The 27,841-nt window shown below is 36.1% G+C and overlaps 2 protein-coding genes across 10 annotated transcripts in view; one reads left to right on the forward strand and one right to left on the reverse strand.

Annotated features, from left to right (window-relative positions):
- Nucleotides 1-27,841, reverse strand: part of ZUP1 (zinc finger containing ubiquitin peptidase 1) — a 44,585-nt gene that overhangs the window by 3,139 nt on the left and 13,605 nt on the right. For 5 of the 8 annotated variants that reach the window (XM_019929631.3, XM_073789525.1, XM_033867654.2 and 2 more), the window contains exons 6-10: nt 26,135-26,323; nt 25,682-25,847; nt 22,891-23,042; nt 21,575-21,795; nt 19,858-20,079 (exon numbers count right to left, since the gene is read on the reverse strand). In XM_019929631.3, the coding sequence (XP_019785190.2) occupies nt 20,032-20,079; nt 21,575-21,795; nt 22,891-23,042; nt 25,682-25,847; nt 26,135-26,323 (776 nt within the window). In that variant the 3' untranslated portion in view covers nt 19,858-20,031. Of the gene's footprint in view, nt 1-3,602; nt 3,678-4,300; nt 4,395-12,319; nt 13,983-19,857; nt 20,080-21,574; nt 21,796-22,890; nt 23,043-25,681; nt 25,848-26,134; nt 26,324-27,841 lie in introns of those variants that run through there. The other 3 variants (XR_012324792.1, XR_012324793.1, XM_073789524.1) reach the window with 3 other exon arrangements.
- On the forward strand, nt 1,391-17,257 carry RSPH4A (radial spoke head component 4A). 2 transcript variants are annotated; one of them, XM_004322748.4, is made up of 6 exons: nt 1,391-2,192; nt 4,607-4,841; nt 9,861-10,592; nt 11,655-11,796; nt 15,211-15,328; nt 16,918-17,257. In XM_004322748.4, the coding sequence occupies exons 1-6, from the start codon at nt 1,516-1,518 to the stop codon at nt 17,153-17,155; spliced, it is 2,142 nt and encodes a 713-aa protein (XP_004322796.1). In that variant the 5' UTR covers nt 1,391-1,515; the 3' UTR covers nt 17,156-17,257. The 2 variants fall into 2 exon arrangements, with proteins under 2 accessions (XP_004322796.1, XP_073645624.1); XM_073789523.1 differs by lacking the exon at nt 11,655-11,796 and having other exon boundaries at nt 16,918-17,071.

Raw genomic sequence — 27,841 nt, forward strand, 5'->3', positions numbered from 1 at the left:
CAATTTATAATTCCAGTTTACCTTTCATTTTGTTTTTCCGAGTCTTATTCCAAGAGTTCTAATCTGGGACTCTGACTTCAAGGAATCCCTGAACCAGAAGAAATTACATGCAACATTTGGTGTGTGCACACCCATGTGTATTTTGGGAAGGGTAAATATCCACAGCTTTGAACAAATGATTGAAGAGTTCTGTGCTTCTCCCACCAAACTGGGGGTGGGAGGTAAGTATGATGCTCTTTCATGAAATTAGAATTTATGACCAACATGTTGCTAACTGGAAGTTATATCAAGTATTAATTGGTTTATTTTAAAAGAGAGAGAGATACAGAACAAAGTAACATTAAAGACTTTAAGTAGGGAATTCCCTGGTGGTCCAGTGGTTAGGACTCTTCTGCTCTCACTGCTCTTCCCTGCCCATGGTCAGGGAACTAAAAATCCCAAAAGCCACGTGGCCAAAAAAATTTTTTTTAATTATAATCTTAAAGACTTTAATTTACCGTTTTTAGTCAAGCCAGATATGGTTCCATCCTCTATACCTTCTTTATGTTGGAGATGGAATAATATGAATTAATAGTCATGATCTTAAATATTGCAAAATTATGAATTCACATTCATATTATCAAATAAAGGTTACATTATACTAATATAGCTTTAGGGTTAATTTGAATTTCAATTATTAGGAAACAGGTAACCCATGAATTGTCTATTTATATAGGGTAAGCTTCTGCACTGCCTTCTCCTTGAAGGTAATTTTCTGCCTACTCATCTGGCAGATTCCACATGAGGGAGAAGAGCAAAAATCAGGACTTCCTTGTTTATTGTTCAAAAGTTGCCCAAGTTTGGTTGGCACAGATGAGAAACCTTTGCCCTCTGAGTCTTGGACTCTGATGTTCTGCACACTAGAGTCTCATTGTCACCTGCACCTCAACATTACCAAGGTCTCCCCCTCGCTCCGTCCCTCCATCCCTCCTTTCTCTCTCCCTCCCTCCCTCTCTCGTTCTCTCTCTCTCTCTCTCTCTCTCTCTCACACACACACACACACACACACACACACACACACACACACACAAGCTCTGTAAATGTATTGTCCCTCCACTAATGCAGGACTCACTCCTCAACGTGCAACTTGAATCAAACTATCAGACCCTGAAAATCATCCCGCCGGGTCGCGGCTCCTCCTTTGCGTCGGACCAGTTCTCAGGTTTCCAACCGCGACTGACGGACTGCAGATTGGATTGGCTGAGCTAGGTAGAGGAGCAGAGGCTCCACCAAATCACAGATCTAGGATTTTCATCTTTCTTGGTCTCCTCCCTAGAATCCTGGCAACAGATGTGTGTTATTTCTCTTAGGGGAACCCTGCCTGGGGTTGCTATGGAGATAGGACGCTGCGACTTGCAGAGCAACTAGGACCCAGAAATCGCCGAGCAGACCTAAGCAAAGCCACTGCCTTGCGTTGCCTCCTTCCATATCTGCACGCCCCCTTCATCCAGAACTTTTTTTCTCTTGACTCCTTCCATGGAAGACTCGACCCCCCTGAAACAAAAAATACAACACCAAGAACTTGGGGAAACAGGGCGACCGTGGGAAGAAATGGTAACAGCCTCCCAAGATCCTGAACCTGGGTTATCCGAGGCCTCAGAGTCGGAGCAGGGGCCGGAAACTGGACCCCAGCCCAGGAGCAGCCCTCCTGGGATCCCCCAATCTGGAGCCAGCACGCCTGTGGATGACCTCGTAGGACCAGGTGTGTCATCTCCACCTTCCCCATCTCAGGAGCCCTCTTCCACTCCTTCTCCCCTGGCTCTGGCCGTGCAGGACCTTATGGCACCATGGCAGTCAGACAAGACCACTAGTGTGATTTCTGAAGCTGGGACACCTCACTTTGACCATTTGGAACAATCATCTGATAAAGGAGAATCAACTCCTCATCAAACATGCCAATCAGAGGGAAACACTTTTCATCAGTCTCAGCAAACCAAATGTCACCTGTATGGACCAAGGGATGTGAGCTACAACAACTCTAAACGGAAAGAGCTGAGATTTGACATCTTTCAAGAAGAAGACTCAAACAGTAACTATGATCTGGATCAGCCTGAGTCTGGGGCTTCTGAAGTGGCCCCCAGCATGCTTGAGATTGCCATTCAGAATGCTAAGGCTTACCTACTAAAGTCCAGTAGCGAGTCGGGCTTAAATCTGTAAGTCTTGGAGGAGGGGGGTTGGGGGAGAAATTTGGCAAAGGAAAGTATCTCTGTGTGGGGATGTGTTTCTGTGGGTGAATGGAAATATATCTGAAACGTCTGTATGAGTGAGAGAGTGACTTAATAACTCTTTGTATCATAGGACTCAAAATAGGTCACTGGTGGAGATTCTTCTAGCTTCTTTAAAGACCCTAGGTGCACAGAAATAAAATCTAGGAATTGTGGAGTCGGGTTTGAAAGAAACCATAAAGACAGTGAAGTCCAAGCATCTCTCCAAGATGCTTGTAAAAAAGGACTGTCTACCAAAATCTAAGCATTCTAAGTGCTTATATGGCTTGGTTTTGAGTCCCCACCCAGGCCAGTGCTAGGGTGATAGATTACCTGCATTAACCTGGAACTGTCCTGATTGAGCACTGAAAGTTCTGCATCCTGAGAAACCTCTCAGTCCTAGGCAAACCAGGAGAATTTGTCGCCATACAGGCCACCCAAAAATACATGCCATTTTATCCAGATCTCTTAAAATGTGGTGATCAATGGCCCAGGAATGTTCTGACCATCCCATTATAGCTAAAATTCAGATCTTATCGTTGAGTATAATTTTCTAGAGATTCTTGCTGCCGGGGTTACATAACAATAGAATCAACAGAATTTTAGGGCTAGAAGGGACTTGAGAAAACATCTAATACAATCCACTTGTTTTCTAAGTGAGGGGACTGAGTCATGGAAAAATTAATTTGCTTAAGATTTCTCTGGCTTACAGCACTCACTGACTCTTACCTTTCCCTCCCTAGGCTTTAGCCACGTGTCCTCTTCAGTTCCCATGCTGCTCCCTCTGCCTGAAAGGCTTCTGCCCTAAGTCTTTCTAAGTCTTTGCCTGGCTGGCTTCTCATCTTTTAGAAGTCAACTTCCACAGAACTCTATTATAACTGCCTGTTCTTTCCTTCATAGCACGTAAGGCCATTTATAATTGTACATAGACTTATAGACTTATATTTAATGTCTGACTCTCCCACTTAAGTGCAGGCCTTCAGAGTGAGGGACCATGTGAGTTTTGTACACCACTATATACTTAATGCCTAGCACAGTGCTATCAGGTATTTACTGAATAAAGAATGAATTAATGAATGGAAGTACAGGAAATACAGCCCGGACCTTTTGAATCTAGTTAATCTACCACGTAATTTGCTGAGATGCCTCCTGATTAATCAGCAAACATTAAATGAATGCCCATTCAATATACAGTATGTGGCAAATGTTTGTAGCCATTACTTGGCTTTTAAAAGTATGAGGTATAATTTTAAAGTCTGAAGAATAAGAAACCAATGAATATTCGATGTGAGAAATCTTCACAAAACCCAAATTAAAATATTATTTATAAATTACTGTTTTTAACTACAATTTACTTACGTTTCAGGGATGTGATTTGCTGCTTAGCAGTGGATTCTATTTGAATTACTGATATAAACTTCTTGTCACAATTCCCTGGGTTAAATAACAAGCATGAATTTACAAACTTTGATAAAATGCCAAAAGAGCTCATTATAAACACTTGAAAGTTCACAATTTAAAACTGAATACAAAACAAAAAATGGGAAAATTTCGTTTACTGAATGATTTTGTAACTGACATTACTTAAATAGCTGAATTTAATTTAATTTCCAAATATTAAGTCTCTGAGGTAACAAATGAATACCTTCCATAATATTCACTATTATTTTCTAAGTGCTTTAGAGCCTGTAGTTAAAAATGGCTTTTAGTAAAGGACAACTTTAACTCCATCTCCTATATGCTGACCTATGACAGCCATGAAAGCTGTTTTTTGTTGTTGTCGCAATTAAAACAATATTTGCCTAAAATATAAAATTTCACATTGTTGAATAAAAAGCCTACAGAAAATAATTGCTTGCTTCTTTTTTGCCAGTCATAATATTTCTGTTCATTTATAAAAATAGCAATATTTTGAGAAAGAATATGATATTCTTCATATATAATATTTGTAAACTGGCCTTCACATTGGTTGCCCATATAATCTACATATTTTTCTTTGACATTTTTAAGATCCGTGAGATAGATACAGATATTAAAGAAAAAATAAAATAACTAACCTGGCGGTCCAGTGGTTAAGACTTCACCTGCCAGTGCAGGGTGTGAGGGTTCAATCCCTGGTCAGGAAGCTAAGATCCCATAAGCCACACAGCACTGCCAAAAAAAAAAAAAAGAGAGAACTTGCTTTGATTTATTTTATGCTCAGAGTTTTTCTTGGCAGTGGTAGAAATTACTGTGTTTTTCCACTAAAAATATCTAAAGTCTTCGAGTTCTTGAAGTTTCCTAAAAACCCACTGAGAATGCATGAAATGTTTTTCAACTGCTTTTGACAGGGTTATTATCTGGAATTTTCTCTTTTTGGATAGATATGATCATCTTTCTGAAATGCTGACGAAGGTCTTAGATAAGCGTCCTGAAAATGCTGTGGACATCATTGAAAATGTTAGCCAAGATGTGAAGATGGAACATTTTAGTATAAAACTGGATACACTCCAAAATGAGAATGAGATGCTTCCAGCCTATGAAATAGCAGAGAACCAAAAAGCTCTTTTTCTCCAGGGAAATTTAGAAGGAGCTGACCAAGAAATGGAAGATGAAATAGTAAGTCACTCCTGTAAATTTGAATAGGTCAACCTTAGGGTTTTGAGGTTAGTGGGGTGTGGCTTTAAATTCATATCCACTGCCTTTTATAGCTTACTAAATAGTATTGCAGCCTCATTTCACACCACTCATTTCTTTGGTTAGAGTTTCTTATGTTTTCACACAGTGTTTTAGTATTTCAGAGGCTTAGCTGTTTTATATGTTTGTAGGGTTAAACTGCTTGATATCAGAAAAAATGTTTTCTTCATCTTTTATATTCTCCAAAGTACCTGGTACAGATCTGAGTGTGCAGCTGTTTCTTATTAAATATTTGCTGAATGAATGAATAAATGTCACATAATTTAAAATTAGGCTTTAAATCAAGTTGCATATTTTCCCCTTTAATTTACTGGAAAAATTAAAAGAACTACTAATGTCATTTGCATTCTCTTCCAAGGCTACTTCTTCATATTTTGTCTTGACAGTATATATATTATGTCAATGAGACAGAAGAGGAGAGAAATAAAATATTTCTTTTAATCCTCATAGATAAATTGCTGAAAATATTTACAAAGTTGGTGACAGAGATAAAAAGGTATCATTCGAGAATAAAATCAGCTGTATTACTGAAATTTTACCTCCAAATATTTCAAATCAGTATATGCTACTGTTTCCTGAATGCCTGCATATTTGCAATTTATTCTACTGAGTAATTTATACTGTACATCTACTGAGCTTCTATGTTCTGTTACTATTAGACTATTTAAAACTGTCCTCATACTTGCAAATTTGATGTTTGGAGTAACATATATTCAGAAAAGGACATAGAGTTCAGTCAAAGAAAGAGGAGGAGTAGGGATATGCACAGTAGGTTTACCCTCTAGAGCTCCTTAGCTGTTATAGGGAGACACAAATTGACACAATGAGATATAGAATACTCAGAAGGAACAAGTGATAGGTGTCAAGGATTTGATATTGGCTGACCTTTTCTAAAAATATCTTACTCCAAACACTTGATTATGTAGCCACATATAGTATTGACAAGTCTGGTGGCAAACAGCATGTGGGGATCAAACAGAAGGCAGGCACTCTCATGCAGGAGTTTATCAAAGAAGGTTCGACTCCAGTATGAGAATAGGGCACTGCACTATCTATAGGCACAGTATTACAAGGCAGGGATCTACGTTCTGAACTAGGTTTTGGGATGAGAATACAGATAAGCTGTTTTGATGCTGGAACCTGAGCCTCTTAACCAGATTCCATCAATTCCTCCTAATAAAGAGTAGGATTGGTTTTAGAGAAAGGATGAACCAAGTCATCAGATGAAGATAAAAAGTTCTACCTCAGAGAGTAGAAAGATTCAGGAAGAGGAAGACAGGTAGCTCTTGGAACTCTGTCCCAGACTGGTATGTTTAGAGTATTAATATTCCTATTCATGTCTTTGACCACACCAGAATTCCTGTTCTTAGTCTTCAGCATTCATTTATTCCTTCACCCATTGATTTGCAAACATACCTACTGCATGCTAGGTACTGACATATACACATAAAAAAGACTTTTCTAACTTTACGTTGGTCACAGTCTAGTGAAAGAGGTAAAAAAAGATTAAAGTTATTTGACTACTGCAGTAATAGAGATACGGCGGAAAAAACAGGGGCTTTTGAATTAGATCTGAATTTGAATCCTAGTTCAATCACTTATTCCCTGTGTGACTCTAAATGACTAAACCTTTCCAAGCCTCAGGGATAATCACATGGCAACAACTTGAGGGGTAGAGGTCCTATATATAAAGGATCTGGCACATCCTAGAAACTTAATGAATGGTAGCAGTTACTACTGCGTTGTTTCGACAAGCTATGAGCAACTAACTCTGCCATTAGGGTCTGGGCAATGCTTTGTAATGGCAGTGATATTTCATTTGGATCATGAAGGATAAGTAGAAGTTCACCAGGTGAAGACTATAAGGCATAAAATTCTGGGCCAAAAGCACAATAAAATGTCAAGAGAGATTATTTAGCATTTGGGAAACTGACTTCAGATTTGAGGGATTTTGAGTGAAGGAAATGAAGCAAGCAAGGTGCTTTAAAGCTAGACTGCTCACCGTGTATTGATAAGAAATTGATCTCTTGCGTACAGTGGGAAATTAATAGAGGCTTTTAGTAGAGAAAGCATGGTCTGACTTATGGTTTAGGAACATAACTTTGGTAGTAATGTGGAGCAGAATGAAAGAAGAAGGGTTTGAATGGGGACAAGGAAGACAGTATTAGAAGACTTCTGTGACAGGACAAGTAGTCCAGGTGGATACTAGCATGTTAAAGAGGAGGGGATAATGCCAACAGCTCTTTAGGTGGTGGAATCAATAGGACCTTAACTAAATATGAGAGTCAAGGGAGTCAGAGGGAGCAAGGATGACTGAACTTTCTAGTTCGGGAAACTGAGTGATGGTGATATCTTTGGAAAATATTCAGATTGAAAGTTCTCGTGGCTGGCTAGGAATAAGGGTGTGAAATGTAGGAGGAAAGTCAGAGTGAGAGAAGTAGATTTTAAAAACCACATATCACTTGGGTTGGTGTGGGAGAAATCTTCTAGGCATAAAGTGCTGAGTGATGAGATGACTGAAATTTTGAGGACACCGATATTTAGGCCTCAATTAATTAAAAAGACTAAGAAGAAATAGTTATAGAAGACAGAGTAGGATCAGAGCGCGTGGTGCAATAGATCCCAAAGAAACAGTCTTACCATCAGATGAGATTAGGATTGAAAAAAGTCATTATGCTTATTTTGACACTCTATTTTTCAACTCAAGTTATAATACAAATAAGAGCAGATCATTTGTGAGAATAGCAAAGCGCTCTTAATTTCTCAGGGTCTAAAGGTTGTCTTGCCAAGTTATCCCTAGCTCAGTTAAAGTTATTTTCTACTTTCTCAAAAATGTTTTTCTAGAGTTCACTTGAGACTCCTTTTATTTTCCTGTATTTCTTTTTCAGAATTATTTCTGCTTTTCTCATTTTAAACCCAAAATTATTTATCATAAGTAGAAGCAAGCATCTAACTAAATTATGTCTTCGAATGTAGTCATGCCTGAGCGTTTACCTTATTATACGTTCCTTTTATTTATCCTGTATATTACACCCATATTGATTTTTATTTACTCTATATCTTACCATATCCATATCATAAATATTTATTTAGTAAATGTATGATAATATATTAAAAACATATATAAACATATATTTATAAAATTATTTTCTAAATATCTGTAGGTAGGTTTTGCTATATTTATTTATTTATTTGGCAAATATGGCATTTTAAAATTTTTTAATGTTTTTTGAATTTTATTTTTTACTACAGCAGGTTCTTATTGGTTATCTATTTTATACATATTACTGTATGCTACATTTTATTATTTCAAGATAGTAAAGGGGCCACTTAAATATTTCTTATAAGGAGAGGATGTTGGACTATTTTTTTCCATGGTAGGTTATTACAAGATATTGAATATAGTTTCCTGTGTTATACAGTAAATCCTTGTTGCTTATCTATTTTATGTATAATAGTTTGTATCTGTTAATCCCATACTCTTAATTTATCCCTCCACTCCCTTTCCCCTTTGGTAACCATAAATTTGTTTTCTGTGTCTGTGAGTCTGTTTCTGTTTTGTATATAGATTCATTTACATTAGTTTTTAGATTCTACATGTAAGTGATATATAATATTTGTCTTCCCGTCTTACTTCACTTAGTATGATATTCTCTAGGTCCATCCATGTTGCTGCAAATGGCAATAGTCCATTCTTATGGCTGAGTAGTATTCCATACACATCTTCTTAAACCAGTCATCTGTTGATGGGAACTTGGGTTGTTTCCATGTCTTGGCTATTGTAAATAGTGCTGCTATAAACATCAGGGTGCACGTATCTTTTGCAGTTGTGTCTTTGTTTTCTTCAGATACATACCCAGGCATGGAACTGCTGGATCATATGATGGTTCTATTTAAAATTTTTTAAGGAACCTCCATACTGTTTTCCATAGTGGCTACACCAATTTACATTCCCACCAACAGCGTAGGAGAGTTCCTTTTCTCCTTGTAGATTTTTTGATGATAGCTATTCCGACCAGCGTGAGGTGATACCTATTGTGGTTCTGATTTGTAGTCTCTAATAATTAGTGATTTTGAGCATCTTTTCATGTGCCTGTTGCCCATCTGTATATCTTCTTTGGAGAAATGTCTATTTAGGTTTTCTGCCCATTTTCTGATTGGGTTGTTTGTTTTTTGATATTGAGTTGTATAAACTGTTTGTATGTTTTGGATATTGACCCCTTGTCAGCAGCATCATTTGCAAATATTTTCTCCCATTCCCTAGGTTGTCTTTATGTTTTGTTAATATTTTCTTTTGCTATGCAAAAGCTTGTAAGTTTGATTAGGTCCCATTTATTTTTGCTTTTATTTCTTTTGCCTTGGGAGACTGATCTAAGAAATTATTGCTATGATTTATGTCCAAGAATGTTTTGCCTATGTTCTCTTCTAGGAGTTTTATGGTGTTGTGACTTATATTCAGCTCTTTAAGCCATTTTCAGTTTATTTTTGTATATGGTGTGAGGGACTGTACTAATTTCATTGATTTATATGTAGCTGTCCAGCTTTCCCAATACCACTTGCTGAAGAGACTGTCTTTTCTCCATTGTATATTCTTATCTCCTTTGTCATGGATTAATTGGCCATAGGTGTGTGGGTTTATTTCTGGGCTCTCTATTCTGTTCCATTGATCTATATGTCTGCTTTTGTGCCAAAACCATGCTGATTTGATTACTATAGCATTGTAGTATTGTCTGAGGTCTGGGAGGGTTATACCTCCAGCTTTTTTCCCCCTCAGATTGCTTTGGCAATTCTGGGTCTTCTGTAGTTCCATATAAATTTTAGAATTAATTGTTCTAGTTCTGTGAAAAATGTCATGGTTTTTAAAAATAGGGATCACATTAAGGTAGACTGCAAGCAGTTCTCTTATGGATAAAATATTAATCACAGCAATTGTATTCCCAGGCAGAACACTCTCTTCCAAATGTAATGGAGTCAGCTTTTTATTTTGAACAAGCTGGAGTCGGTTTGGGCACTGATGAGACTTATCGCATATTTCTTGCCCTCAAGCAGCTTACTGACACCCACCCAATCCAAAAATGTCGTTTCTGGGGTAAGATCTTAGGTCTGGAAATGAATTATATTGTAGCTGAAGTGGAATTCCGTGAGGGAGAAGATGAAGAGGAGGTGGAAGAGGAAGATGTACCTGAAGAGCGGGACAATGGAGACAATGAAGCTGATGAAGATGAATTACCAAGGTCCTTTTACAAGGCCCCACAGTCTATTCCAAAGGAAGAAAGCAGAACAGGTGCCAACAAATATGTCTATTTTGTTTGCAATGAACCAGGAAGACCATGGGTGAAGTTACCAGCAGTTACACCTGCACAAATTGTTATTGCAAGAAAAATCAAGAAATTTTTCACTGGGCGATTGGATACTCCCATTGTAAGCTACCCACCCTTCCCAGGAAATGAGAGTAATTACTTACGAGCACAAATTGCCAGAATTTCAGCAGGGACTCAGATCAGCCCTCTAGGATTCTATCATTTTGGTGAAGAAGAAGGAGAAGAGGAGGAAGAAACAGAAGGCAGGCGAGACAGCTTTGAAGAAAACCCTGATTTTGAAGGAATCCAAGTGATTGATCTAGTGGACTCCCTATCCAATTGGGTTCATCATGTACAACATATACTCCCTCAGGTAGGGGCTTTGCAATTCTCAATCTATCATCTAGTCAGCAAATATTTATTAAATTCTGTCTACAATGCATACAATATATACAAGACAAAGGCCTTCAGACTCCAGAGACAATTAAAAAACCTAGTGAAAACAGAGTACTGTATAATTGCCAAGTCGTATAAACCTGTGATCCAGATGTAAATAAAATATATATTTCTATGGAGTATTTGACAAGTTACATAAGGATTTAGATTTAGGTGTGTTGTGAAATTATTTTTATATGTTAAATATAGATGGTACATTAATTTTGGTAGGAGTTATTTTATTCTATTTTTATAATACAAGGAACTTTTTTTGCCAAGAATGATAAAAGATTCTAACAAAAACAAGTAAACAGTGTTCTGTAACAGTTATATAGAACCTATTCTGCCAGTTGTTCTTAATAGCACTTCATATGTATTATCTCATTTAAAACTCAGAACTGTATGAAAGACTAATATCCTTATTTTACAGATGACGAAATTAAGGCAGAGGGTTTAGGAAATGTCACAAGGGGAACATAGCTAATAAACAACAGGGTCAGATGTGAATGGGCAGAATGGATCCAGAGTCCATACTCTTTATCAATCTGTTAAACTGTCTCATTTGCAGGTAGAAAATCTTCATTATACTTTGATGTACATAAGAGATATTCTTAAATACCTCTAGATGAGTTAATTAAATGAGAAATTATAAGCCCCAAACTCCATACCTAATCTTATTATCACATTTTTGTTATTAATAATAATAGTACCTTACCTTCACATAGATCAGTAAAATGATTACCTTCTTCACCAAGGTTCTAATGATTTTAATATATAAATGTTCTGTAAGTTCAAGAAGTAGGCAGATTCTTGAAATAAATAGTACAGTCTTTGCTTAAAATAACATTGATCAAAACAGCTTTTGGTAAATATATGTTGAATGAATGATCAATATGCCACATAATGGGACGTCATGCAGATAATTACTTCAATCCAAAAGAATATTTTGATATTTTAAGGTCCTTGTTAGACTACTAAATCTTCCAATATTTATACCCAGGGTCGCTGTAATTGGTTCAACCCCATACAAAAAAGTGAGGAGGAAGAAGCAGAAGAAGAAGAAGAAGAAGAAGGAGAAGAGCCTGACTACATAGAACAGGAAGTAGGGCCTCCTCTCTTGACACCAATCTCTGAAGATTTAGGTAATTTTACACACTATATGTGTGTGTGTGTGTGTATAGGCATACATAAGTATGTACATATGTACATACAAGCAAACTTTGGCGGTATTGCAGGATAAATTCCAGACCACTGCAATAAAGTGAGTCAATAATTTTTTGGTTTCCCAGTGCATATAAAAGTTTTGTTTACACTCTACTGTAGTCTATTAAGTGTGCAATAACATTATTTCCCAAAATATGTACATACCTTAATTAAAAAATACTGTATTGTGGGAGGATGAGAGAATTAGGTGAGGGAAATTAAGAGGTACAAACTTCCAGTTACAAAATAAATGAGTCAAGGGTATGAAATGTACAGTGTGGGGAATATAGTCCAAATAAAAAGTCCTTTGTATGGTGACATACAAAGTGGCTAAACTTGTCGTGGTGATCATTTTGAAATGTATAGAAAAAAATCACTATGTTGTGTAACAGGAACTAACATAGTGTAGGTCAGTTATACAAAAAAAACAAATATACATGCAAACACAAAGAAAAACAGATCAAACTGGAAGAAAAAATATTGTATTGCTAAAAAATGCTAACCATCATCTGAGCCTTCAGCGACTCATAATCTTTTTACTGCTGGAGAGTCTTTCCTTGATGTTGATGGCTGTTAACTAATCAGGGTGGTGGTTGGTGAAGGTTGGGGTCTTAAAATAAGACGACAAGGAAGTTTACCACATTGACTCTTCCTTTCACAAACGATTTCTCAGTACCATGCAAAGCTGTTTGATAGCATTTTACTCACAGTAGAAAACTGAAGTCAATCTTCTCAAACTCTGCCACTGCTTATTAACTAAGTTTATGTCATATGTAAATCCTTTGTATTCGTTTCAACAATCTTCACAGCATTTTCACCAGGAGTAGATTCCATGTCCATGTCAAGAAACCACTGTCTTTGTTCATCCATAAGAAGCAACTCCTTACCATTCAAGTTTTATCATGAGATTGCAGCAATTCAGTCACTTCTTTTTTTTGTGTGTGTGTGTGTTACGCGGGCCTCTCACTGTTGCGGCCTCTCCCGTTGCGGAGCACAGGCTCCGGACGCGCAGGCTCAGCGGCCATGGCTCACGGGCCCAGCCGCTCCGCGGCATGTGGGATCCTCCCGGACCGGGGCACGAGCCCGTGTCCCCTGCATCGGCAGGCGGACTCTCAACCACTGCGCCACCAGGGAAGCCCTGGCACCACTTCTGATTACAGTTCTCTTGCTATTTCCACCACATCTGCAATTACTTCTTCCAACTGAAGTCTTGATCCCCTCAAAGTCATCCACGAGGGTTGGAATCAATGTCTTCCAAATTCCTGTTAATGTTGACATTTTGACCACTTCCCATGAATCATATATGTTCTTAATGGCATCTAGAAAGGTGAATCCTTTCCAGGTTTTCCTTTTTAAATTTTATTTGTTAAATTCTCCCATTTATTTATTTTTTCCTTCCAGTTGTATTGATATAATTGACATACAGCACTGTATAAGTTTAAGGTGTAAGACATAATGATTTGACTAAAACACATCACAAAATGATAACCACAATAAGTTTAGTCACCACCCATTATCTCATATAGTTAAAAAAGAAAAATGAAAAAGAATTTTCCTTGTGATGTGACAAGAACTCTCAGGATATACTCTATTCACACCTTTCATATATAACACACATCAGTGTTAATTATATTAATCATGTTGTACATGACATACCTAGTACCTACTTATTAGGATGTTTGTACCTTTTGACCACCTTCCTTCAATTTCAATTCCCCCTCCGACAACCCACCATCTCTGGTAATCACAAACCTGATCTCTTTTTTTATGAGCTTTTTTGTTTGTTTTTGAAGTATAATTGACCTACAGCACAATATTAGTTCCTGGTGCACAACATAATTCACCATTGTTGGAGCAGTCAGAACACACACAATATTTATAGAATTAAGTTCTCTGTTTTACATGGGCATGGTTTGTGGTACCCCAAAACAATTACAATAGTAACATTAAAGATCACAGATCACCATAACAAATACAATAATAATGAAAAAGTCTGAAATACTGAGAGAATTACCAAAATGTTACAGAGACACAAGGTGAGCAAATGCTGTTGGAAAAAATGGTGTCAACAGACTTGCTTGATGCAGGGTTGCCACAAAATTTCAATTTGTAAAAAACTCCATACCTGTTAAGCACAATAAAACAAGGTATGCCGTACTATGTATGTATACAATGTAATATATATTTTTATATATATACCAAATACTCTCTCTATATTGATACTATATATGTATATATACACAGGTATTTCCTGCTTTTCAAAAGATAGACTTACACCACTTTGCTTTTATGAGAGAACTACATTAGTACCTATTTTCACTGATAGAAATCCAGAGGATTTTCTCTTTTACGAAGAAAAAAAAAAAAGGCAAAAATAGCGTTCAGCACTTGTTTTGCAGTGAGCAGTTATAGAAGCAGCACACACTTCAATCTGTCAGAGGGGCACCTCCAAGCTCCTTCTCCAGGAACTACACTCAGCATCTCAGCATCAAGTTGCCATAGCTTTGAAATGTGCTTGTGAGCTTCTATGCTTTATCTCAGTTAATCTCGTCAATACATTAGCAAGATGTGTCCTAAGGTAATTACTTCTTCGCTCTATGTCATTTCAGCTTAAAAAAGGTTTCATAGGAATGCTCTACTTTTGGATAGCGGGAGAAACCTGTGTACACACACACACACACACACACACACACACACTACAGTACATGGTAGGAATAAAGAATGTAATGTAGCTGGCCCCACCGAGAACTGCCTAGGACAGCGGTTGCAGGAGTGGACTGCAGAGGAAGTATAAGGTGGCTCTACCTCTTAGTGGAAATGCTGATAGCTATCTTTTTTTATCATTCTTGTTTTGCATTCTACAGATCATAAACACATGGCATAGCTAAAATATGAGGTACTGTTTTTGGTTTTTTTCTAATCTACTATTGCTTTCATATTCTTTTTTTCTTCCTATTCAGTTTTGGAGCATTCATGCTTATAACCCTAGCTCTCTTTCATAATAATGATTTGGTCATCACGTATTTTTCCCTCCGCCACATAGGCCTCCTCTTGTAAAACTTATTTTCTCTGCTTTACAAATGTACACACACATATAAACACAAATATATATATATATACACATATGTGTGTGTATATATATATCTATATAAATGTATACACACATTTTTTTTCAAATTTCATTTTTACACAACGTTCATATAATACCCTCCTGCTCTTATGTTAAGCTGCTAATGTTTTAACTTCATGTCAAGTGTGTATTTTAAGATGTATAAATACAGCTTTTCTGTTACACAGTATATCCTTGTCTATTTAGCAGTTAAGTCTATTTTGAATTTCTCTTTGGTTTACAGAGATCCAGAATATACCGCCTTGGACAACACGGTTATCCTCAAATCTCATTACTCAATATGCTATTGCAGTCCTTAGATCCAACCTTTGGACTGGAGCATATGCCTTTTCCAATGGCAAGTAAGTATGTGACAACTTACAAGGCTATTATTTTGATTATTTAACTTCTGGAAATTATAAGTTATCACTGGAATGTCGTGTGTATGGCATAAGATTAATTCGAACAACATCCATCTTATACAACAAAGCATCAAATTTAGAACATTAGAGTAATTCAGACTTCTGCCTTTTCATCTGAATTATCCAATTAATGCTAAAATGTTTTTATCCATATCCATAAATGTTTTTATCCAATATCCATAAAACATATTTATAAAATATGTTTTAATCCAATTAAAGCTAAAATATGTTTTTTCTTCTATGATTATTTGAGTAATTGATATTCATTTCATGGAGGTAATTCTAAGCAGTATTTAGTTTAAATCTCATCATTTTTGTTGGATATCTTGATAAAAAATAATTTAAAATATGTATGATTTAGGCTATCACTTTCAAAAGAGTTAGGATAAGAGGACAGTAAACGTCCTTTAATTCCTCACCCAGAGCTTACACTTTCATTTGTCTTATGCTTCCATTTCTTACTTAATAACCTAGTGTCAGAAGCTCGGCTGAGCTGGAGAGCTGAGTGGTCAAATGTCAGAGTAGCCATTAAAGCAACAAGCCAGAAATGAAAATGTTAAGCCTTTAATCACTTACTGTGATGGTATAACCAAGTTGAAGGACTGATTCCCCCCACCCCAACCCCATTCCATTTGCCCCCACGGAATGGCACACTGGTGGAAGGTCAGATGGGTCAGCAGAGTTGTGGGGTCATCTCAATGACAAGCAAGTCCCCACATAAGGCTCCTGCAGTTTTAAGGACCTGTGACCAGAGAAAGGTGGGGAGGACTAGGGAAAAGTACTGGGTACTGAGTCAAGAGTAGGGGAAGTGTCTATAAGGTCTCCTCTTCTCTCACCCAACCCTCATTAGGAAGCCTTGGCAAAGGGGCCTGAAGAAGACCTCTGCTGAAGGCCTCAGATGAAGAGGCCTGGGAATGAAGGCACCTGGGCCAGGAACACAATTGTGTTAAGAGCATGACAGGCCAGAGGGGCCAGAATCCTTGACCACAACGCTCTCTTAGAGATTGCAGTGCACTGGCTATGCACCAAGTCTGGGGTGGAGAGGGCAGTTCCCCCCCGTGAGGCCTAACTATGTAAAGCTTTTGTAATTGCTCAAGGATAGACCTGAAAACACACATAGGTTGTTAACCACAAGTCCGACTTCTCACCCAGCCAAGAGTTTTCAAGGTTGGCAACTTCTTGATTCTTTCTAACTCTAAGGAAGGTATGTAATTTTTAACTTCATTGCTTTGTTTTGTTTTTCTGAAAATAATTAAAAGATGAAAGGCTGTGGTCCAGGTGTAGGGTACATTTTGACAGGGTCTGGCCCTATGTTTTCTTAACCAGCTTAAGAAGTTTGGATCATAGTAATTCCCTGTGGTAAAAGAATCATTTAGGGATATTTCATCTCTAATGCATTTAAAATATACTGTACTGTTTTAACATTATGGGACTATGATACTCTAAGTACCTTATCCTTACAGAAAAGAAGGTTCAATTTTTCTTACTGAAAAATTATACAATGATCTACATTTTTTTTTAACTTACAGAAAGTTTGAAAATTTCTACATAGGCTGGGGTCATAAATACAGTCCAGACAGCTATACACCTCCAGTTCCACCACCAGTTTATCAAGAGTACCCCAGTGGACCAGAAATTACAGAAATGGATGACCCTAGTGTGGAAGAGGAGCAGGCTTTCAGGGCTGCACAAGAAGCAGCTGTAAATTCAACAGAGGAAAATGAAGAAACTGAGGAAGATGAAGATGAGGAAGATGACTATGACTAATAAAAATAAAATTAGCCCAGTTTTATGAGACTGATACACACAAACTCCTTATTTGGGACTGATATATATATATATATATATATATATATATATATATATATATCTCTACACACACACACACATATACATATAGTTGCCTATATATATATATATATATATATATAGGCAACTATTGATGTGCAAAATACCATTCCTTGAAAATATAAAATTTGGAATTTTGTATGTAGAACTATTAATATGTACTTTTAGAAAGATACTCAATGGATTTTTCAGAGGCTAAATGACATTTTCTTACATTACTGTTTTGATGGCTGCAGCTAATGGAGTATGTGCCTCTATATTTTTTTCTCTTTTTTTTTAAGTCTCAGGTTGAATTTCTAATATGGCAAACATGGAAATACATAACCCACAAAAGCTCCTTGGGAACGTAAATACCTTTTGAGCATCAAGGAATACTGAGACCAAAAATATTGAAAATAACTAAATTAGAGCGTGTGTTCTTAAGCAATCTGTGATATTGTATGCAAATACTGTGTGTATGTATATACATCTATATATATATATTCCCCCCCTGTGGGGAGAGGGTATGTAACTCCACCACCTGCTCAAAGACTGTGGGAACATTCAAATTTTTTAACTCTTTTGCTTGTTGCTTCTTAAAGAAATGTCTCAATGTAACTCTTCTTTCATCCTATAGAAACTGGTTTTATCTGATTTCAGGGAAAACAATTTGCACAGAGACGGCTAGCTGGGACATCCAAAGACTTCAAACTGATATCTTCTACCACTGCTTTTCTAAAATTAGTTATTTCCATTAACCAAAATAGTATTTTTAAGTTCTATATGTGATGTGCCAGGCACTGTGGGGCTACTGTTAAAAACTAGACATTGCTCCTGAAATCTTCACGCTTACATTCAAGGAGGGAAACATATAAAGGTAGATAATTAGAATAGCAGGTATTGTGATACAAATATTACACCATAGGACAGTGTCTGTCAAACTCTGTGGTGAAGAACCAATTAAAAAAAAAACAACTGCTAATCCATGGCTATTATCTGTGTAAAATAGAATAAAAGTATGTCAGCAATTGTAACTTCTATAATTATCTTGTCACAGACTGGCGGTTTGCAGCTCAGCAATCTATACTTTGAGAAACGTGTTGCTTATCAAACACTTAGAAGGTGCATTTAATCCAAACTTGAGCAGTTCAGGAAGCATTTCTAAGCGGAAGCCCTTCTAAGAGGAGAACTAAGCGGGTAAAGGCCCTAGGCAGCACCAGCTGTATTTTGGCAAAGGTCTTTAGGCTGAAAGGAGTGAAACTTTGAGAGTGGGGAGAGATGAAACTGGAGAGGTATGCAGGGCCCAGATTGTGTGGGATGTTTGGATTTTAACAATGAGCAATGAAGAGGACTCAACTGGAAGTCACAAAATCGCATTTGTATTTTAGAACGGTTTGCATTCCGTGTGGAAGATGGACTGACAGAGGATCAAGACAGGGAGCCCATTTAGGAGGTTATTACATTGTCTAGGTAAGAGATAATGATGGCATGAAGGAGCGTAACTGCATGGGGATATAGAGTAGAAACCTGTTTACCAGTCTGGATGACAGAATATTAGAAATGATAGCTTCCAGAATTTTCCAGGTGGCAATATTATTTTTTAAGACTATGAAGGTTATGGTTTTGTCAGTTCTTGCTGTTAATACACACTATTTTTTTTTAAACATCTTTATTGGAGTATAATTGCTTTACAATGGTGTGTTAGTTTCTGCTGTATAACAAAGTGAATCAGCTATACATATTATTCATTCTTGGAGTGCAACTTTCTGTATTTGATGCCATAAATAATATTTATAGAACTTCATTCAAATAAGTTCTTGTTCATTTTTTCATGGGGCAGTAGACACTTATTGCTTTTCTTTTTTGTTATTTAATATCCATTTCTTCATCTGCCCGGATTTCCTTTTGAGAAATTGCCTCTGTCCCATGGCATACAGTCACATGCTAATCAGATGTGCCCTCTCTGGAATCTGAAATTTGAGCAGACATTCTACCTCTGCTCCTAACCTGATTGACCCTGCTGTAAATTATGCCATATTCTAGCCCCTACTGTTGCCTTTGTTCTAGCAGAGTTCCCTAGTTACCTATGGATTCTGTGAGCTTCTGATAATTTGAATGAATTCTCTTCTGCTTAAATTGGCCAGAGTAGGATTCTAGCTTGCAACCTTACATGGCAAATCCAACAGAATCTGAAAGTTTCTTTCCTACAGGACACATTAAACACAACACTCTACATCACCGTTGTATAAGTACGAGTGTAAATATTTAACAAAAGCAAATCCCTCTTTTTAGAGCTATGCCTATTAAATATTAAGGTTATTTCTAAGTAGTGAGGAGGGAATTTCATTACATATATAATACAGAAGAAAGCAGAATGCTATAATGGTAAGAGCCTGGAGGTGAGCAGTCTGGGTTCACACTCTGGATGATGACCACTTTCTTGTGCAAATTACTAATCTCTCAGAGTTTCAGCTTCCTCACAAGCTAATAACAGTACCTGTCTCACAGAACTATTTTGGAGATTAATTAATACACACAAAATACTGCGAATACCTAACACAAGTAAGAACCCAATAAATAGTCATATGACTATAATACAAAACCAGTTTCTGAAACATGGATAAGAAATATAAAACCCACAATGCAAACAAGATATTTTATTGGAATAACTACTAAACAATGGAGTACTAAAGGTATAATTTAGAATTTTAGAAATTAAATGGAGTATTTAGAGAATTCATATGTTGTATTAAAAGTTTAATATCTGAATTTGGAAAATAAAGTAAAATTTCACAATCACTGAAATGCTTACTTCTTCAAGGGATCTTCTCGGCTGTAAAGACTTGAGAAGCTTGTCTCCTGGCCTTGAAAAGAAATTTAAAAAAATATTAATAGTAAGGGAGAAGTCAATTAATTAAAGTATGTATTAATTTTATAATACAAAAAATCTGGAATTTTTTCCAAGATAATGAAAATTCCTTAAGGAATATTACAACTTCAAATTTAGGAAATTAGGAAAAACATTTTTAAAGCCAAGCCATTAAAAAATTAAAGAAAATTCCAGATAAAGACAAAACACAAAGGATTAAAAAGAAAATAACACCTTTTTTATGGAATAATGAATCAAAATTAAAAATCCTGGCTCAGAGTCAGAGAGAGGTAAAAACAGAGAGAAGGAGAGATAGAGATGGGGCTACAAGCAGAGAAACACCACCAAGGTCTCACTTTCCAAGACCAGAAAGCTAACAGCTAAATAAAATGTGCAGCTAGCCTCCATGAAATTGGGTAGGCCAAAAAGTTCACTCGGGCTTTTCCATAACATCTTAACCCCACCTATGATGTCAAAAGTTATCGGTATATTAGTGAACAAGCATCTTGGTATTTTGTAACAGTTAAAATGAACCTCTAACTTTATTCAGCCAAATTAACGATAGGGTGAAAAAAATGAATGCAATTTTGGTATTTAAGTCATTGCAAAGAAACCTCTAATGTATCGTAATTAAACTGAAGAACCTCTTAAACAGTCCTTGCCTGTATATCCCAAGTTGTGATGCTGAAAAGATTACTCTAGCTCTATCTCTCATTTCAAACAATTTTAGTCCTTTCCCTCATGATCCTATTATTCTTCATAAACGCTCCTTTCTACTGCTCTATCTCTTCTCTCTTTAGAGGGAAACAAATGTGAAGTACTCTAATAGGGACATTTTTTTTTTCTTTAAGATTTGAGAACTGTGTATTTTCTAGACTTGATATGCTACCACATAGCTTCAGTTTATACAAGTGGAGGGTTTCCAATTCCTAGGAATTCTTCTATAATGTACTACTCATCACTTAAATGCAAGGGATAAAGAGGTAACTGTATTGAAGTTAATTTCTGGAATTGTATATATCCAATAAGTAAGTGTATGTGTCCTATTAGAGTACTTCACTCTCTCAATAGTGTGATATATGTATCTCCAATAGTTCATCCAACATATCCAAGTGCCTAACACAGAGCCTCAGGAATCACTAGAATCACATTTAATAAACAGTAATTATGAGACCAATATGAGTTAGAACTCCTTGGATTAAGTTAGCTTTTTCTTACCATATATGTTGCCATTTTTCATTACTCCCCTGACATTAAAAATTAAATTATGTATTATAAAATGAAATATTTTTGTGAAGCTCTAAGTAAAATATTTGACAAAATTAGGTACCATTTGAAATTTAAAGATGTTCATTCCACAAATTAAATGACATACAAAATATCTTTGCCAACCTAATGTTACAGAATGAGGTGTTAGGAGTTAGCTAAAAATTTTATACTCTGAAGTCCAACCTGTCCAAGCTTCACATAATAAATATTTAGATACTTACAATTTTCTCCTCTGAAGAAAGAACACCCTCTACTGCCACTATCTGGTACTGCTTATGTTTTAAATTCCCCACAAATTTCCGAAGTTGCTTGACACTGCTAGCTTCCATGTCTTGTTTTAAGAGTTTCTGCATTTCTCGAGAAGGACATCCAGGATCAAATACTAGTAAACATAATGTTCGGTTTTTTCTCTCTTCAATTCCAACAACTGTTTGACTATGACCTATCAAAAAATCAAGTAAGAGCTATATATATATATATGTGTGTGTGTGTGTGTGTGTGTGTGCGTGTGTGATATCTACTTATACGTACAGCTATATACAGATATGTTACTATATATACACACACACATATAGACACACTATATACACTTTCTATATATAGTGTGTGTGCACATGTGTATTTAGAATATAAATACAGTCAGTCCCTCTGACATATAGGTTATCTGAGTTCTTTCAGTTCTAAGACACTTTCAGTTTTCTTTGTTCAATTTTAGTTTTCTAAAGGCTTCATGGCAAAAAATTCTACTTTCACTACGCCGTATATTTTAGTTTTTCTTTCCTAATCCCATAGTCCTTCTTATTCAAATTATCTCAGATGAATGGATTTGAAATTTACCTACTGAAGAACAAAAAGTCTCATGGTTCCAAAAGGTAAACAAGAGTCAATTTATACATACCAGAACTTCAATGGGAAGGGCTTAAACTTTCTAGCTTGTATCCTGAACAATGAAATTCCTAATATTTACTTCTCCTTCCTCCTGTCAATCCAAATCATCCATTTGACAAATTTTATGAAATATCCATATGCCAGGCACTATTCCATGCAGTTAGTGATACAAAAGCAAACAAAACAAACACTTCTGCCTTCATGGAGCTTATATTCTAATAGGAAGGAATTCTCCACAAACAAGGTAAATAGGTAAAGTTTATATATATCATGTTAGATAAAGAAAAATAAAGCAGGGAAGTGGGATAGGAAATACCATTGTTGGAGGGGGGTAGAATAACAAGATGAATTTTTTAAAAAGATGGTCAGGGAAGGCCTCACTGAAGTGAGGTAAAGCCTTGGAAAATGTAAAGGATGAACAATAAAGGGAGAGTGAACCAGGTGGCCCTGAAAATACCAAGGACATCATCCATTACTGGAATGTGTCATGATGACAACACAGCTCTAAAAATAAGAGTAATGTCACAATACTCCTCTCCTCCCATTAATTATCAGAATCTTAACGTATCCTAAAGCAAAAGCCAATTGCCTGTCTCATAAAAATAAATTGTCTTATAAGTTATACTTAGTATCTGTAAGTTATACTAACCTTGATGTTGAAGATAGATAGGAGGTTTAGATGTAAACAGTACTTTCGGACTCCCTTCTCTCTCTGAAGAATAGTAGCTCAATATCCATTCGAATAAGCGAGGGTGTGTACCCAAAGGGCCAGTTGACTTGTGAAAGTCAATAATACGACACCTATAAAAAAAATTGACAAAATGGATTATTTAGAAAAATATTAAAAAAAATTTTTTCATCAATGGAGTTATAAAATACAAAAAATTCTTAATTTAGAATTAATTTTATTTCATCATCATTTTCTTAAGAAGAAATAAAAATTTTATTATTTATCTGGAAACTTATTTTATGAGGAAATTATTTAAATAACTTTTAAGGTTGATGACAGATATAAAAGTTACAAAAATTTTCTGACATATAAAACTTCCATTAGTAGTAAATGAGGGTCATACTTGATTTTTAAAAGTCTACCTATAACCTGAGACATAGGGACTTTTACTCCAAAGTCTCTAAACCCGATGATCAATTAGAAGCCGACCTCTAATTATAATTCCTCAACAGCCATTTGAAGCTATCAAAAATATCCTAAATATTTTTCCTGTCAGTTCTCTCAAATTTCAATAATAGACAAGAAAAGAATACCTGTAAAGATCATAAAAAACCTGTATGTACCCCCATCTATACATCTATCTATCTCCTATTTGGCAACAGACCATGGTGGTATTGTTTCCTCAAGAGGAAGTCAACCATGAATAAACCAAACTATTTTAAACAGGAGCACTATTTACACTTCTCAACAACTATTTTAAAAAAGGTCAAATATAAGTAAAAGCAATTAATATAGAGTCATGAAGCTTAAGGCAAACTTTCCATTAAAGATGATCATAAGCATCTATCTCCGATGTCTCTTGAAAGCCGAGGTCCGCCAATCAGCTTTTTAGTGCCTCATTCTTCACTTTAGGAACAGACAGCTAAGGATTTTTAAAAGTTACAAGAAAGCCTTCCAAATGGAAAAGACTAAAATAAATAGACATGAAAGCAATTTAACATGGAGGATACAGAAAAATGCAAGGAATAGAAAAAAAGAAAATGTTGGAAAAAAATTTTACAACCATAAAAGAATATGATGGTATGAATTACCCCTTAAAATTAAAAACATGATTGTTAAAATAAAAATTTCAATAGAGTAGCTGGGAGATAACGTTGAGTAAATTTAGATAGTAAAACAAAATCAAAGAAAGTCAAAGAAGTTCAGTGGCCAACTAACAGGAGTTCCAGAAAGAAAAATAAAGAAAATGGAGGGATCATAATTATCAAACAACATTTAACCTCTAAGCTCTTACTACATGCCAGTCATAGTCCTAAGAACATTATTATCTCATTTAATTATCACTATAACTCTATGAAGCAGTAACTATTTACATGTTCTTTTATCAATGGTGGGACTAGGACAAGTTAAGTCGTAGAGCTAGCAGGCAGAAAGCTAGAATCAATTGTAGGCAATCTTACTTCAAAAAGTCTAAGCCCTTAACCACTATACTGAGGTCTTATAGCCTACAATTCCAGATTCAAAAGGAAAAACAAATGCCCAACACAATGAATCAAAGCCCCACATCCAATGGTGAATTTTCATAGTATCGGGGCTAAGAAAAGATGCAAAAAAACTTCCAGAGAAAATAAATAGGTTATACACAAAGGAACAAAAATCAGATGGCAGCTTACCTTCTCTTTAGTAATACTGATTGCTAGAAGTCAACAGAGTAACAACTTGATCTGATTTGAAAATGATTTTGGGTTAAGAATAATACAGCCACACAAACTATCACTTCCGTAATAAGACTAGGTACCATTTCTTAGAAGGCTAATAAAGGAAGTGTTCAAGCAAAAGAGAGTAATCCAAAAAAGAGAGAGACATGGAATCCAGGAAAAATCCAGGACCCAATTCAAGAAAACAGTGAAGAAATGCAACATGATTAGAGCTGTGGAAGGGATCTAGAAGGCAAATAATGCAGACTAGAGCAGAGGAAAGACAGCTTCAAGAAAAAGGTGTCCAGGAATAAGGAGCACCTCAGATTTCATGATAAATGGAGTTTTTGGAAAAATTTGACCATGATGCAGCCAAACTGTAAAACGGAAAAGGAAAGGCAATTCTTAACTCAAAGAAAATTTTAAAAAGCTTTTCAGGAAAGAGATAAAATCAGCAATGAATAATATTTACACAGTCATGATGTAAACCCTGACTTTAACTTAATAAAAACTGAGATTTAACCATATTACAAAAATTGAGGGGAAACAGATGGGAGATATAAGGAGAATGCAATAGACAATGTCTAAAAGTGACAAACCAAGAAAAGGCCATGAAAGCATATTATTTAAAAACAATATAAGTGGGCTTCCCTGGTGGCGCAGTGGTTGAGAGTCCACCTGCTGGTGCAGAGGACACGGGTTCGCGCCCCGGTCTGGGAAGATCCCACATGCCGCGGAGCGGCTGGGCCCGTGAGCCATGGCCGCTGAGCCTGCTCCTCCGGAGCCTGTGCTCCGCAACGGGAGAGGCCACAACAGTGAGAGGCCCGTACCGCAAAAAAAAAAAAAAAAAAAAACAAAGAAAAAAAACAATGACAGCTGCCTCTGAGAGACAGGACTTGAGAATAGATAAGAGCATGAAATGGGGAATGAGTTGCTGGTTTTCATTGTAAGTCTTTCATTTTAATGCTACTTAAATTTTATTTTTTAACTATCCCTTTGATTAAAAAAAAACCACAATAACAAAAATTTCCCAGATATGACAATAACATTAACTTGGTTTTTTAGGTACATACTTTATCCTTAGGGAGGTCAGAAGTGTATATACTTCACATGCTCCAATCCAGGCCTTTGTTCCCTGTAACCTGTTATTAAGTTGAGAGGCACCCTGGGGATCAAAACCTTCCTTCCATGCATCTTCAATCATAGACTGAATTTTTGGAATGCAAGGAACTGACATACCTAAAATTATACAAAGCAAATATGTAATATGACAGTAAAGTACTGAATAATATCATTTAGCAGTACACCATACATTCTACAGGAACCTACAGTTTTTATGCCATTATTTCTGACATCTTCTACCATATCATTTTCTCTTCCTTCAACCAGAATTCAGGTTTTTAGTGTAAATATCCACTAAAATACATCTTTATTAAAGCTATTAATTGTGCCTACTATATATTAATTCATTCCACATCAAATGTACTTTATCAGATGATAAGTTCAGGGTATCGTATTTCACATACCTTTCAAGCAATCATCATAAGCATCATTTTGTAATAATGATGAAAGCAGCATTTGGAAATTTCTGTAACCACAACCCCAACCTTTGTCACCAAAAGATGACTGAAAGTGATCCACTACTGTAGAAAGCCACACACGCCTCACATCTGTGGCAGCATTCTGATAATACCTATAAAGTGCTTCCATAATTCCTAAAGTGAAAAAGAGATTTAGAAAGTTTAGAGGAATATCATCTTTCTATGGCTGTCTCATATATTTCTAATATCAACCTCTTTCTCAAGGGCCACATCTAAATCCTGTCGATTCCATCTTCTTTATCTTTTTACTGATATAATCTTGGTTATTGTCCTGCTTATTTACTACTATGAGAGTTTCCTAATACTAGCATATTACTTATTATGCTGAATTGAAACTGTTTGCTTCCTTCACTTCTGCATCTGCAGGGCCAGCACATAAAAGTACACTGCTGAATGAATGTTCTTGACCCCCCATTTTATTATACATTCTGCTGGACATCATTCTTTCTGAAGCTCAGTCCTAGTCAATTTGCTCTCAATTTAAAAACTTCAATAGCTTCCTATTACCCATGGAATAGTTTTAATCCATGGTATATGAAGCCCACAGCAGGCTATCCTCTAACTTATCTTTATTTCAAACCACTCTTCTTGCCACAATTTTGGCTGTGGCCTAACTGAACATGATTTTGACCATGGAGTTTTCATTCAATTACAATATTTACTAAGCACTTTTAAAATACTTAGCACTATGCTAAGCATTGAGGATACAAAGTATTATGACAATATTCCTTAAAACCTCCTGGACCCAGATTATAATAAGTGCTATAGCATGAATAACAAGGTGTTAGGACAGGGTACATCTGATTCTATCCCTTTCCTCCTTCTAGTAACTCTCCCTATATTTCAAAATCCTACTGATACCTTCAGAAGCAAATGCTACAGTCTTTGTAAACACTTTTCCTGATTCCATAACCCCAAACAAAAAGGTCCTCTTTTTCTGAACAATCACTACATTTTACTTGTGCCTCCTAGGTACTGGTCATATTTCATGGCAGAATTCTACAGTTCTTTGTGTATACTTTACAGACTCTGGGAAGCTTATTGGCAGGAAAATCTTATTTGGATAGCCCATACTTTCTCACATAGAACATGGCACCAAAAAGGCAATCACTAAATACTTTACTTGAATGAAGATTATCCTATAGGAAAATGGGTTTTTGTCTTTAAGAAGGCAGAGTCAATAAATCAAAACAATTAAAGGAACCAAGAGTTGTAGCTGTGCCTACACTATGAAGGACAGAAATATAGACCATTATAACCATTTCCAGGGAACTTAAAAAGATTAGACTCACCGTCAAGAAAAAGAACAATTAAAATGCTATATAACTGAGTACTAAATGTTGTAGCATGGAATGGGTACTCTAGGAATTCAGAGAAATTAATGTGAGATTCAGTATCACAGACTTTGATAAAGAGATCAAGATTTGAGAGACATTTAAGAGTGAGGTGGAATAATAGAAAAATAGGGAAAAAAAGTAATGTACATTCTAATATACTTTGGCATAGTTATTACTAACTCAATGATGCCTCATTGTGTATGTAATACTGTCCTAGTAACCACATCATAGCACTTGCTTTTAAAGGAAAATTTCCTCATAATTAAAGTTCTTTATTTCTTAGCACCTAAATGTC

This window comes from Tursiops truncatus, chromosome 12, assembly GCF_011762595.2.
Source record: "Tursiops truncatus isolate mTurTru1 chromosome 12, mTurTru1.mat.Y, whole genome shotgun sequence".
Taxonomy (NCBI): domain Eukaryota; kingdom Metazoa; phylum Chordata; class Mammalia; order Artiodactyla; family Delphinidae; genus Tursiops; species Tursiops truncatus.

Coding starts and splice junctions, on each gene's coding strand:
- RSPH4A (XM_004322748.4), top strand. CDS start 1,516: ATGGAAGACTCGACCCCCCTGAAACAAAAAATACAACACCAAGAACTT. Junction 2,193..4,606: donor AGCGAGTCGGGCTTAAATCT/GTAAGTCTTGGA, acceptor CTTTTTGGATAG/ATATGATCATCTTTCTGAAA. Junction 10,593..11,654: donor TACAACATATACTCCCTCAG/GTAGGGGCTTTG, acceptor ATTTATACCCAG/GGTCGCTGTAATTGGTTCAA.